Source organism: Conger conger, chromosome 12, assembly GCF_963514075.1.
Source record: "Conger conger chromosome 12, fConCon1.1, whole genome shotgun sequence".
NCBI classification, from domain to species: Eukaryota; Metazoa; Chordata; class Actinopteri; order Anguilliformes; family Congridae; genus Conger; species Conger conger.
Genome location: NC_083771.1, coordinates 42,486,638 through 42,500,046, shown reverse-complemented (window position 1 = coordinate 42,500,046; position 13,409 = coordinate 42,486,638). Strand labels below are relative to the sequence as shown.

Here is a 13,409-nt window from a genome sequence, read left to right as displayed (position 1 = left end):
GTCCTGGCGCAAGTCCCACACACACAGAAAAGATAAATCATCTCAGAGCAGGGCGCACGGATAGCAAATAAGCATGATTAATTCAGATTTGCTAAACAAATTTCTCGACCCATGTTCAGCCCACATATCAAGCCGTGCTTACACGCGTCGACAAGGCTGCCATCGAGACAGGCATCACCTCAGCGAGGTCACTCTAGAACTAGCTCCATGACACCTCACTGCAGGAACTTAAAACCTCACATTCTCAGTTTTTTGAGAAAACAAGGCAGGACACTTATTTAGGAAATTCAAACTCTGACACCAAGGCGGGCACGTTATATCCGTTCGGTCTAGGCGAAAACAAACAAAATAAGTTGGCCTGAAAGGGAGTCTTTTTCGGGGGGTTTTAAAAACCAAACCGCGACGATAAGTCACCTTCACAAACGCAGGGTCCCCAAGCGTGCCACCGTGACCTCGCCCTGCCGTTATTCGTAAGTAAGTGGGGACATCGAACGATCGGTTCTCCGTCCGAACGGAGGACCGCCCCAACGCGACTACGGCAACATCTCTTATTCATTTCTATCCCAGGGCATGGGTAGCTATCGTGGCAGGAAAGTTAATTAGCCGGCTCCCTCAGAGGCTATCAGTCAGCGCCACACACAACCACAGGTTCCAAAAATGCCCACTGGTATCAAAATGGATAATTAGCATCAACAAAACAACTCTCATGGCTGCATGGCTTCCGACACAATGCAGCAAATATAGCACTACTGCCACGGACAAAGGAACTCTAATACTCCTTTAATATTATCGAGCCCAAGACTCTTTTACCACAAGTCTGCGTAATCATTTAAAGTGCTCATTCCTAAGCTGAAGTTAAAATAGGTTCACAAATAGACCACAATGGACCCATAACAAGTGAAATCATTAAAGAAATCTTTAGTACATTTTGAAGCAGGTTACCGATCACCGAGAGTGCACATAAAAATGAACCAAATTCGGTTATGCACATTAGAGAACGGCTGTTGAAATAAACAGAATGAAATCTACGCACGGTGTTCAACATACTTTGTTCACTGCTGAATACAGAATCCGATTATGTATAGTAAAATACATGCAGGGATCTGTTCTGCAGAAACAAAGATTTAAATAGTTTCACACCTGCAGAAATGCATGGTTTCAATGCATTATGAGAATTCTCACTTTAAGAATAGTGGAATTTCAATGAAATTTGGTAACTTTGAGGGTGAAATGGAACGGCATTTGTGTACATGTAAAAGGAGTCGGCTGAGCAATTATTTTCTGTAGCAAACTTAACGTGCATGATAGCAGTGTACCGACTCTGCTCTGCAACAAACAAAGTAAACAGCTGGATGCGATTTCATTTACTGAAAATTAAAATGCAATATATCCATCTTCAAGGACAGTGAGATATAACTGGTCACCTTCAAAGTCGGTAGTCCTTGACAAGTCCTTGTCATAAGTTGGTCAGTTCCAACTTTTGATGGAGTAATGCACAGTTATATAAACACCACATGCAACACGGGTATTGTTGGGAGTATTGCAACAAATAGCCTGATGCTTCCAGCCACAGATGGAGCCAAAACAGGACGTGTGCACTGAAGCTGTCTTTCTCCGATTCACTCTTAAATTATATTATTTTGACATTTTTCAAATATTGAGGGGGGGGGGGGGGCAATATTGGGAGTATTAAATCAAATATTTTCTCCCGTTGAGAGTATTATCAACATATTAAATCCAGAGGTATGAACTGTATGATATAGTGGGTAGTACACTAGATTACAGCACTAAAGTGCATATTATCTTTTCAGGAATTGCATGAATTTAAAAGTAGACCAAAAGGCTTCTTAAAGAGTACCAGTTAAATAATAATGAAAAGTAGAAAGGTAGCAGCAAATCATCAGATCTACCATCGTACAAAAGCATGAATGGAATTGCATACATTTTCAATAAAGCAATTGAAAATGTTAGCAGAAATGCTGGGAAAAGCGATCTGTAAAAACAAACAGGTGTCTCGTTTCTAAGAGCATGAATGGGTTTCAAAACCCAGGGAGAATTAGGCTAAAGCATTTTTAATTGTTCGCAACATTGTTTACGGTCTGATGCTATACTGACTGATATCTCACTGTGAAAGATGACGTCTGAAGGCTTCTCTGAGGCAGAACCACTGAGCCCAGCGCCATAAGGTTACTGTGCATTAGGAAAATGCCAATAAAAGTGCCCCTAATGCTTCCATGGTAACAAGTGAGTTGGCCTAGATGGTAGACAATATGCAGCGAAACTGAGTGTTCATTAATCACACAATACTGAAGTCCCGAGTTAGTTTCTGCTAAATGCATTAAGTGTTTCTGACTAAATATTTGCATTAGTTGCTGCCACGTTTGCCACGGTTTAAATATTTGCATTAACACGCTGGTGTACAGGTCTACCTAATAATGTGCTCACTGAGTGTATATTGAGTGTGATTTTCTAAAATGAGCATTTTCCTTTGCCTAATATTTACAAATTAAATATTTACACAGTCACCTCAAAAGGCAACCTAATCTGCCATTATGGAATTTACACTACATTCTCTCCTGTGGTCCAAAACCTGCGATCGGCCCCCTCAGTCAGACATTTTACAGCCCCATCAACATCTGCACACTGTTAGAGCAGACGCACGGGAGACTAACCGCGCAGGACGCAGTGTGCTGGCTTCCTTTAAGGGCTGAAGGGGAGGAAAAGCCAGAGCCTCCAGGCACTGCCCGGGGAAAGGCCGCATCAGTGAAGAGTCCGCACGGACTGGAGGAAGCCTACGCTATGAAAAATGCCATTCTCTCCATGACCTACGGATAGGGACAAGGGACATTTCCCTTGGGCCAGAGTCAGCCCCTGATCCAGTCCAGAGACGGGGGCAAAGAGAGACGGGGTCAAAGAGAGACGGGGTCAAAGAGAGACGGGGTCAAAGAGAGACGGGGTCAAAGAGAGACGGGGTCAAAGAGAGACGGGGTCAAAGAGAGACGGGGTCAAAGAGAGACGGGGTCAAAGAGAGACCGAGTCAAAGAGAGACGGGGTCAAAGAGAGACGGGGTCAAAGAGAGACCGAGTCAAAGAGAGACGGAGTCAAAGAGAGACGGAGTCAAAGGCACATGACAGTGTTTATATTTATAAAAAATAAATAAATAAATAAAAAATAAAAACACTGCCTCCTCTGCCAAAACAATGAGTCCTGCAGAATGACAGGTCCAAGCGCACAGTTAATTAAATTCAGCGAGCAGATCAAAGCCCTGGATTGGCCATCTCCATCCGCAGCCCGAGTCTATTAAGACCTCAGGAAATGGCTTTTTCGGCCTGGCTGTGTTAAACCAAACTGTATTAATACGAATTATATTTAAAAGCTTTTCCAAATAAAAGCACAAGCCTCTCCAAAAAATATCACGTAGCACATGCATTCGCCCGACATTTTCTTTAATCATCATCTGAGCTCGGCGAGCAAGCAAACAACAGTCCCTGAACGTCCTTAACCAGCTGACCAGCGCTGGGCCACCACCCCCCCAACGTGAGGCTCCGCTCAAAGCCAAGTCTGTCACACTCTGGGCATTCAGCGACGCGGTCGACACGCTTAAAACCATGGAAACACGGGCACGGCAAAGGCCTGGTTCAACGACAGTTATTCCAGGGTTAAGCACGGCACGGAACAGATCACGGAGACCGGAAGATAACAATTTACCGTTCAGACCGGTCCACTGAAGGCCAGGCTGAGCGGATTCCGCTCACTGCGACTGTCATTGCCACTCCCCGGCACGCCTCGTCTGACTGCTCCTACCCAGACCGGCATCGGTTTCATAACTATACGCTTACGCTAAAAAAACAACTGCACAGCAAAAGGTCAAGCTCCCATAACATTCTCACAGCCGCTGGGCCCTTTGGGCATTTCTCCAGGGGGAGACTGTCTTCTGCTTAGTTTAATCAACTGTAAGTCGCTAAATAACAAATTATTAAAAAATTATTAAATAAATGTAAGTAAAACACCTGCAAATTACACACTTCCACAACATTTAATTTTTCTAAGAACAGTCAAGGAGCGTAGAAGACAACTTTCACAGGATGTATTTTTAAATGGCGTAGTAGCCATTTCATCATTGAAAATCCTTGCCTTAAACTACAGCCACTAAATCAGGAAGTTGAAAGGCCTAGGTTTTGGAAAACAATGCTGATGTCATTAAATTCATGACCATCTGTCTGTTTCACAGATATGCAGACAACTACAGAAGGATTTCATAATAATATATCAATCAAGAGCCTTATCCCCACACCGTACCTGCGCAAATCCTTAGCTTTAATTTTTTTAAATCAAGAGCCTTAAAGCAGTGTTTCTCAACTCCAGTCCCTAGGTTGCGAGAAGGTTTTTGTTGTAGCTAACCCAACAACTCACACACCGGATTTAACTAATCAAGGGCATTTTAGGTAGTATGATTGGTTCAGTCATTAAATCAGGTGTGTAATTTCCTGGTTACTACATAAAACCTTCTGGCGAGGACTCGAGTTGAGAAACACTGCCTTAAAGGACCTGTGAAAACACAGCAATAGACTGTATGTTAGAGGACCATGTTCAGTTAACCTTCTGTCCATCCGGTAGTACAGAGCGGCCCTGCACAGCCCCTGGTCTGATGTGCTCTGGTCGCGGTGTACCCTCCTCAGCTTTACCGCTCCGGGGCTGGAGCTCCGCTAATCTGTGACCACCGACTACGCCCCCAGCACGTAACGGAAGACTAGGATCAATGATGCACCGGATCGAATTCACCTTGCCCTACTTTCACGCTGCCAGCGCGAGGGGGAAGAAAGATACTGCCGCGTTCAATAATGAAGAGATTGTCATTGCCGTTACGGAACTGGACTTGTAAACTCAAAGGTTGTGGAAGCCACTGCTGTATCCTTGAGGAAGGTGCTTAATATGAATCGTTTAAAATATCCAACTGTTTAAATGGATTGTATGTAAAAAAAAAAAATAAAATAAAAAAATAAACAACATTTTTTAAAAGGCTGTAAATGCTCAAATCCAAGGTGTCTTTTGATCACTTGCCTTTGAGGTATCCTGCAAAGGTGGCTTAATTTCGGATGATTAATGTTATCTGCACCGAGAAGGTATGTGACTCACAGACAGATCACATTCTTCATGCCTTAAAACAGACAGACTATATTACACATACACTGCACTTAAAATGACCCACCCGAGTTGAAGGTTGGCCAGATGAAGAAAAAGCCAGAGGCATTTCCACAGAAAAATGATACTCACCTGCCCGCATCAGCCAAGCCCAGATACCGTACAAAACCGCAACTGAGAGTCAAGTAGAAGACAAGCCGTGTGTCATATGACAGACATTACGTTTATTTAGCCGTTTTTACCCAAAGCAACTTACAGCTAATTACACTGCTCCAGGGGGATCGTCCCCTGCTTAATGTGGAGTTAAGGGCCCTGCACAAGGGCCCAACAGCTGTGGAGATCCTATCATGGCCACACCGAGGCTTGAACCAACAACCTTCCGGGTCCCAGTCAAGCATGTGAGCCGCTAGGCTGCAGGCTGCCCCCGGCGTTAGCGGCACGGATCCAACATGCACACAAAGTTCGTCTTTGCAAAGGCAATGGCATGAAATGGCACAACCGGCCAGTCCTTCAATAAAGCAGACCCACGGGCTGGTTTAAATATTTATATAGGTTTACATATTACCAGCACGCGAGCATAAGAAAATACGATCTTAAGTTTCGCAATCGTGTTACAACAGGAAAGCCCAGAAGCATCAGGACTCCTTCGTCGATAACGAGTGAGTAAGAATCCGAGAATTGTGCGGAGTGACAGGTGAAGTCACCGGGTGAATGAAACGCGTGCGGGGTGCAGGCAGGACCAGACACGAAGGCCAACCTGTCTGAGCGTTAGGCAGCAGCGCTCCAGCAGTTCAGCCCAAACCCTTAACACAGAATGCCATTAAAAGACCCAAACAAACCGCCCTAATGTGTCGCATTAGCGTCTCGCTAAAAACATGACAGGTGTAATCTCTCATACTCATTTAGTTACAACGTGTCATGGAAAACAATACAGGGTTGTTAATCAGCGTCATTGTACTCCTGGATTAATAGCGTTTGGTATGGCGTTTGACATTGGGTTTACTCTCCTGCACCCACGTGTGGTCTCTGCTTGGTTTCTCATCTTAACCAAGATCTCTACACAACTGTGCCATCATCTTCTGTCCTTCATTCCACAGTCGCCCTGCAGACGAGCTTTTGAGCATATCTAATTAACAAACTGAAGTGGGAACAGCAGCTGACCCATTACACCCTGCCGATGGCAGAGAGGGGGCGGTTCAGGACGGTGGATTCCTCCCGACAGCACTCAAAGATCACCGCGTAGGTCACCAAAATAATGACTCACAGACTGCGGCCTCTACGAAGTGAAGCAATCCTAAAGCCAGCCTTCTCCCCTTTTTCCTGCCTGCTCTCTCAGTCATGTTCGGTAAATCACGACGGAGGGGACGGACATTTGAGAAGCAGCGTGGAAAAATCACATGAAGTACAAGAATTTAAAAAATGCGAGTGTGCACATACACAGGGCACAGTGTTCCCTCAAGGAGGAGCGATCGTTATTAAACTCACTTTTAGAACACTTGGTCGGATTTAACAGCCGATTAGGCAAACACAGTAAAGGCAGATGTATTGGGACAGTTGTATATATTTTTTTTTTTTCTTCTGCAGTAATTAAATCTGCTGGTTCAACTTTCACAGGTTTACCCAATATAATCCCATTTAAAAAGGAAAGCCGTGAGTGTCAGGGAATGTCATTTGGAGGCATTTGCAGAGTCTACTTTACAAGCTAAAAGACGCACATCTGCTGAAGGGTCTGCCAGACCTAGAACTAGATCCACAGGGTCAGGGGACACTCCTAGTGTCCAGCCCGATAAGACGCACAGTCGTCAGCCGGTGTGTTAACAGAGAAGATGATGCGTGCGTGAAAGCCGGAACATCCACGGCAGTGGACGTCACGATCACTACACCGGTTGAAATAAAACCTCCCCCGTCACACAGAGCACAGGCAGGCGATGCTCGCCGCGAACGGTGCACATTTCTCAGTTTAACATCCCACGTCACATTTCATACACTGAAAATACATTCCTCCCATTTTACCATTTGGAGAGGAAAAACATGAGCGTGAACAGAAAACAACTGCCAACCTTTATGCGTTACCGTAGGCAAACGAGACCAAAACTTTATTCTGTGCGAGTGCGTAATATTCTGACCCACAAACACAGGGAGTGTTTCACCCGCTGGCACGGACACTCCCCTCCCTGGAGAAGGGCCAACTAAAGAGGAGTTCCTCTCCTTCTCTCCTCCTCCTGGCTGGTGGAAGGAGGCCAGGTCGGTAAACTTGAACAGGAAATAATTAATAAAATAAAAATGCAGAAGTACCACTGCTGCATGGCTCAGAGTATTCTGCTACAGCACCGAAAGTGTTCCGCAGTGATTTCAGCCGTTTCTCCAGCTCAGAACTGCCCTGACCGCAGCACAATGCAGGCAGCACTGCAAACCACATTCCAAACACCTGCTCCATTCCTTTCAAATCCGCACCCTCCCTGTTCATTTTTCAAAAGCCGCTTGGAGAGTTGTATTTTCATTCAGTATTGCCCCAGAGTGGGGCAATTTTTCACAAACTCTGAAATAATTATTTTGATGATGTCGACAGATATTTTACCACAAAATGACTTCCAAGATGGCCCACTAGCCTTGGTGGAAGCATTGCAAACGGCATACTTAAAAATAAATAAATAAATAAATAAATAAATAAATAAATAAATAAATAAATAAATAAATAAATAAATAAATAAATTCCTTTTTGACATAATTGTTCTTTGGATGGACCAGCAACGTTCTCCATCAGGATGAAGCACTTGAGTTCATCCCTCCAACGATCCGGTAGGCCTCCTGCACAGGGCCAGTCCTCCCTGCCCTTCCATCAGGCGGTCTGTAGGGCAGCCTGTAGCGTAGTGGTTAAGGTCAATGACTGGGACACGCAAGGTCGGTGGTTCTAATCCCGGTGTAGCCACAATAAGATCCGCACAGCCGTTGGGGCCCTTGAGCAAGGCCCTTAACCCTGCATTGCTCCAGGGGAGGATTGTCTCCTGCTTAGTCTATGATGAACTTACCACTCTACTGCTGAGAAAAAGACAATCACATATCGTAGCTGTAATTAGCTATACACCTGGAGTGGAACGGTAGCATAATTATAATACCAGCTTCACGCTGGATATGGCGTAACAAAAATTGTACTATAGCGAACATTAGCCGACTGGGAAGAAGGGAAAATAAATAAATAACTTTCCTGCATATGCATTACTTACATGCTATATTTCTGGTGCTCGCCCTTATATAGGCTATAAGGGACGCAACTATTTAAACTGTCAGCAATTGTACGTCGCTCTGGATAAGAGCGTCTGCCAAAAATACCAATAATGTAATCAGCCGTGTGCCTATGCACTTCAATCTTCTCCACCACTTCAGTGTTTCGGTTCTGTAATTGTATGATGTAAAAAAAAGAAAAAAAAAAAGCCCCACCCCCCTCACCCAAAACTCTGTTCCGCAAGCACATTGCTGCTTTTAAGCAGTACAAAAAGCTTAATGATTCAATGGAAAAATATATTTAAATGGAGCTACCCATGTAAGCAGAAAAACATGCAGGATTTGACTGCATCCTACAATGCCCTCGGTATGCTCCTGTACTCTCCGTGATTAATATCACACAATCTTTCAACTAGATGTGCAATACAAGACGTTGGCTTTGTTGCAACTGCCAGACAACGAAACGAGTGCAAAAGGCTTCATTAAAGGTCCACTTCTACTTACTTTTACCTCATTTCATCAAGGGTTTCTGTCTTAGATTTTCAAAATCACCCCACCTAGCTCCACAAAATCTGATTTCCCAAAAGTTTTACTTTTATTCAGTTTTATGTTAATTTTATGCACAACGGTTTGTCAAATCAGAATTCGGCCACAGCTACTTACAGCCTACCGTACGATCTGTAGTTAAGTCTTCTATTCGTGCAAGAGAACACTAGGGAGACACGTGTATACAGCAATATGAAAGAATGCAATATAAATCAGATAATATAGGCTATAATCGGGACTAAAATAAATAATGTAAAAAATGAAATGTTCTGCACAGACAATAAGTGTAAAACTACAGTCAGTTTTTGCTACAGCAGAGAAACTGTTGCTTCCTGCACTTCCATTTTAACAGTATTTTGGCAGTGCTTCACTTTTTGGATGAAGGACATGTACAGTTTGCACATCCCCACAGCTTCTAATAAAATCCATTTGGGTTCACGGACAACTAAAAGCATTTCAGAGATCATGGTAAATAGGCTAAATATTAGTTGCATAAAAATCTTAATGGAATGAAATACTTTTTTCAGTTTTCTGTTGTGTCACTCATTCCAATTATTTTAAGTTTATTTTTCAGTTGAATAAACTTAAAACCCATTATGAAATGACACCCCTATATGGGGCTTGTTTTCATGCCAGGTTTATTTTTATTTCATCATTTCTTACTAGCTGAAGCAATAGCCTAGCAAGACAGCCTTCAGTCTGATAAAAGCCCTGTTCATTCACCCCAATTTTTATGCATATGATGTGACTTACAGTTAGGCTAGTAGTAAAATCAATACAGTTATGTTTGTTTAACCAACATCATATTTACAGATTTTGTAATCAACTACGGGAGCATGAGGTAAGCTCATACATTTCTGCCTAGTGAATGTTTAAAGATCTCCTGGACATACGACTGATTTTGAAATCACCAAGATACCAAATCACTGAACATGAATGCTCACATTTACCTTACATTAAACAGAGACACAGTATCACTCCAAGTACCCTACGTCACCAGTTCATTCAAATCCGAGAAGCACCAAGCTATAAAGCAGGGCATTGCATGTATCCTGCACAGTTCACTATATCCTCAAAATACAGTCAAAATATACTTTTGTAGTTTCACTTTACAGTAGTTTGTTTACAGTTGCAGTGGGAAGCAGCGGAACCATAAGGCAGGCCTAACCACAAAACTAACTAACACAAAAAAAATGTAAACAACCTTTTTTTGGGGCATGCGCTTTTCAAAGTAATATTCAAGCAGGGTACGCCTGGCATAAAAAGCTATCGCCAGGAACTACAGAAGTCAAGATTCTGATTCCTAAAAATGTTCTGATGCAGTTGTCAATCCATATGCATATGTATACGTGACATGGCTTATAAGGAACAATGTTTAAATGGCAAAGTAAACCGAGCCACATCATATAATGTCATCTGTGAGGCCATTGGGTCGCGAAGATGCATCTGTGACCTGAAACCTGCCGTAGCGGAGTAGGTTTCACCTCCAGATTCAGTATCATGTTCGGATGATTGTTCTTGCAAATGATCTACGAAGCCATTTCACAACTTTGCATTGCCGTAAACAATACTATGGGCAAAAAACGACCCTTTTCTACCAGATCGCTCTAATTGGACATCAACCTATTTTCCGATTTAAAAAACTCCCAACACCAAAAATATCTGATAATTACTAAATCGATAATGTGATCTGTATGCACGTTGGTGAGAGTGCAAGGTCCAAACGCGTAGGGTGACCCATATGTCTGTGATTTTCACTGAACATTCTAAAGGTGATGTAACAATCATTACCGGTAATTTAAAGCAACAGAGTACTAGAACACCGACTTTGAATTATGAATAAACATTCCCAAAAAGCCGAATCCTCAAAGGGTTGCATCAGTTGAAATGCTCATGGTTTTGATGAACTTACCACTCTACTGCTGAGAAAAAGACAATCACATATCGTAGCTGTAATTAGCTATACACCCACTGTCATCAGTGGAACTGTAGCATAATTATAATACCAGCTTCACGCTGGATATGGCGTAACGAAAACTTGTACTATAGCGAACATTAGGCTACTGGGAAGAAGGGAAAATAAATAAATAAATAACTTTCCTGCATATGCATTACTTACACGCTATATTTCTGGTGCTCGCCCTTATATAGGCTATAAGGGACGCAACTATTTAAACGCTAGCCACCGGATCATATCCCATAATAAAATAGGCGACAAGCTTGCCAATTTTTTATCTCTCCTGCAACGTAAATAACAATCTCCATATGAAGTTGGAAGTGTTTCCAATATGTCACTACAAATTTGTTATTTTTGCAAATACAATACAAACATGCACGCAACGTCATTTTGGCATCCTTTTAATTACCCTTTAAATGAGCCTTTCTGCTTCTAATACAATCGACCAAGTTCAATAAACCAAACCAGATATCTAACGTTAGCGTACAGTTCCTAACTAAATCAAACCGCGTCACAGCTGGAAACGTAGCTAGCAAGCTAACTGCCTAGCAAGCTTCCAGGTGCTTCTATATATCCAAGCTAACTAGCTTGCTAGCTAAGAAGCCAATCAAACGATTCGTTTCAGCAATGGTTTTATCCATGAAAGCTTAGCGTCGACACTGACTTAAAATATTTTGACCACTTTCATCGAAATTAATATAGAAACGCTTGTTTGTTTGTGCAAACACAACTTCATGGATGTAATCAATTAGCTAGTTGCTGACTGAATTGATTTATTAGCTAGCTAGCTTGCTACTTACCTTGATCGAGCAGCCATGGTACGCTTCATAAACGAAATTTACAGCTGCTTGCCATGGGCTTCTGACAGTCCGTTTAAAGATGGCCCTTTCTGTTATCACATCGTTTCTGAGACGAATATCAAATTAAATAAGTACGTCCTCATTGCAAACTATTTTTGATCTCACATAGGTCGCTACTTTTTGTAGGTTCTTGATCTCAATCCTAGGACAGAGAGGGGTGTTCTATTCAGACATCCATCCGGGGTTCCGGCTGTTTCTAATCTGCTGCCTATATCAGCTATAAAAACAGACTGGGGCCAGCAATAAACAAATAGCGAAGACTATACAAAATGGGAAATCGTATTCCGCGAGCACAAAACGCATTTTCTCATCATATTTTCTCATATCAATGTCCGGGACGTCAAATGAATAGACCTATAATAAGTTTGAAAACAAAGTTTTGTCCTGTAACACCCCTGCAAGTAAAAATGGTACGCTCACTGTGTTCCTATTATGGACATGTTATTCTGTCTAAGCAAGCAAAACTATTGCCGGGGACGGGGAGTATAGCCTTGCAGGCTACAGAGCGCTCTGCGAATCCACCGAAATAAGGAGCTTTGAGAAGTCTCTTACCCTTTCTGGCAAAAAAAAGATGGATAACTTGAGGCCAATTTTCTTTGCAGAATAATAGACAATTAGGGTGTCTTGGGAGCATAGTGGCCGTCAACTGCAACACTACACATAATTAAAATTGCGCAGTCAGAATAGTCAAAATGCAGAGGATTTTCGCACAGGCTATGTCGCATTAGATTAGCACACACCTTAAATGTTTCTTATTCTTATTATGGACCTAATAGGCCTACGCATTTGAGACCCAGGTGGGACAAACATACTGTATAGCCTTTTAGCTACAACGCAGTTGACAACGTTTGATTTTGAATTGTGTAGCCTACTAATTCTGCCTGAGTAATATTTATTCGATTGGTTGCAAACACCGTTTGTAAAGTAAGAGTGACTCATTTCTAAGCACGTGTGTGCGTGTCTGTGTGTAGCCTATATATAGGCTATTCACGGAATAGATTTTACTCCCTATACGGAGTGAAATTCTCAGTTAAATTTACACTGACAATTTTACTTCGTATATTCCATTTATCTTTGATAACCTTAGCATTTTTCCATCCTTTCTATTGTATTTGCATTTTGTGCTTTTACTGCTCCGGTATATAAGCTTATCTGAGCATTCAACAAATCCATGCTGCAGTAGGCTATGGTGGGCTGGAAGAAAAATTTATTTATTTTTTAAAACGAAATTTTAATCTGCACAGCATCTCTTAATGTATTTCCACCACATGTGCAACTGTGGGTTTTTTCATTTTCAGAATTTATCTAACTGGTCAACCACCAAGTTGGAAACTTCCCTACAGCATCCATTACATAGCACACTGTAGTCAGCGTGCCACCAAATGCATAATGTAAAAATGTCAATCATCCATCCAGTCCCACAGAAGTCTGCATAATGTATGGTAAATTATTTATGCACATTGTTCAACAATCAAAAATCTGCAAAAGCAAAAATGGTCGTCCTATTTAAGCTATGAACTGATGGTTGCAGCGCAATGCCGTGAAAGGAGAGATTCAAATGTACAGTGGACAGTAAATAAAGTATTTAAATGGACAGTAAATACATACTGTGCACTCATGTACAGGCTACATACAGTACGAGTGGCTTTTTAAGCCTTGTGCCCCTTTACCTTTGTAAGTTC

At 42.3% G+C, this 13,409-nt stretch overlaps 1 protein-coding gene across 1 annotated transcript in view; it reads right to left on the bottom strand.

Annotated features, from left to right (window-relative positions):
* The window catches only part of aff1 (AF4/FMR2 family, member 1), a 41,778-nt gene extending 29,862 nt beyond the window's left edge, over window positions 1-11,916 (bottom strand). The window contains exon 1 of the mRNA XM_061262661.1: window positions 11,668-11,916. Coding sequence (XP_061118645.1) covers window positions 11,668-11,696 — 29 coding nt within the window. The 5' untranslated portion in view covers window positions 11,697-11,916. The remainder of the gene's footprint in view (window positions 1-11,667) is intronic.
* Window positions 11,917-13,409: the final 1,493 nt, after the last annotated feature.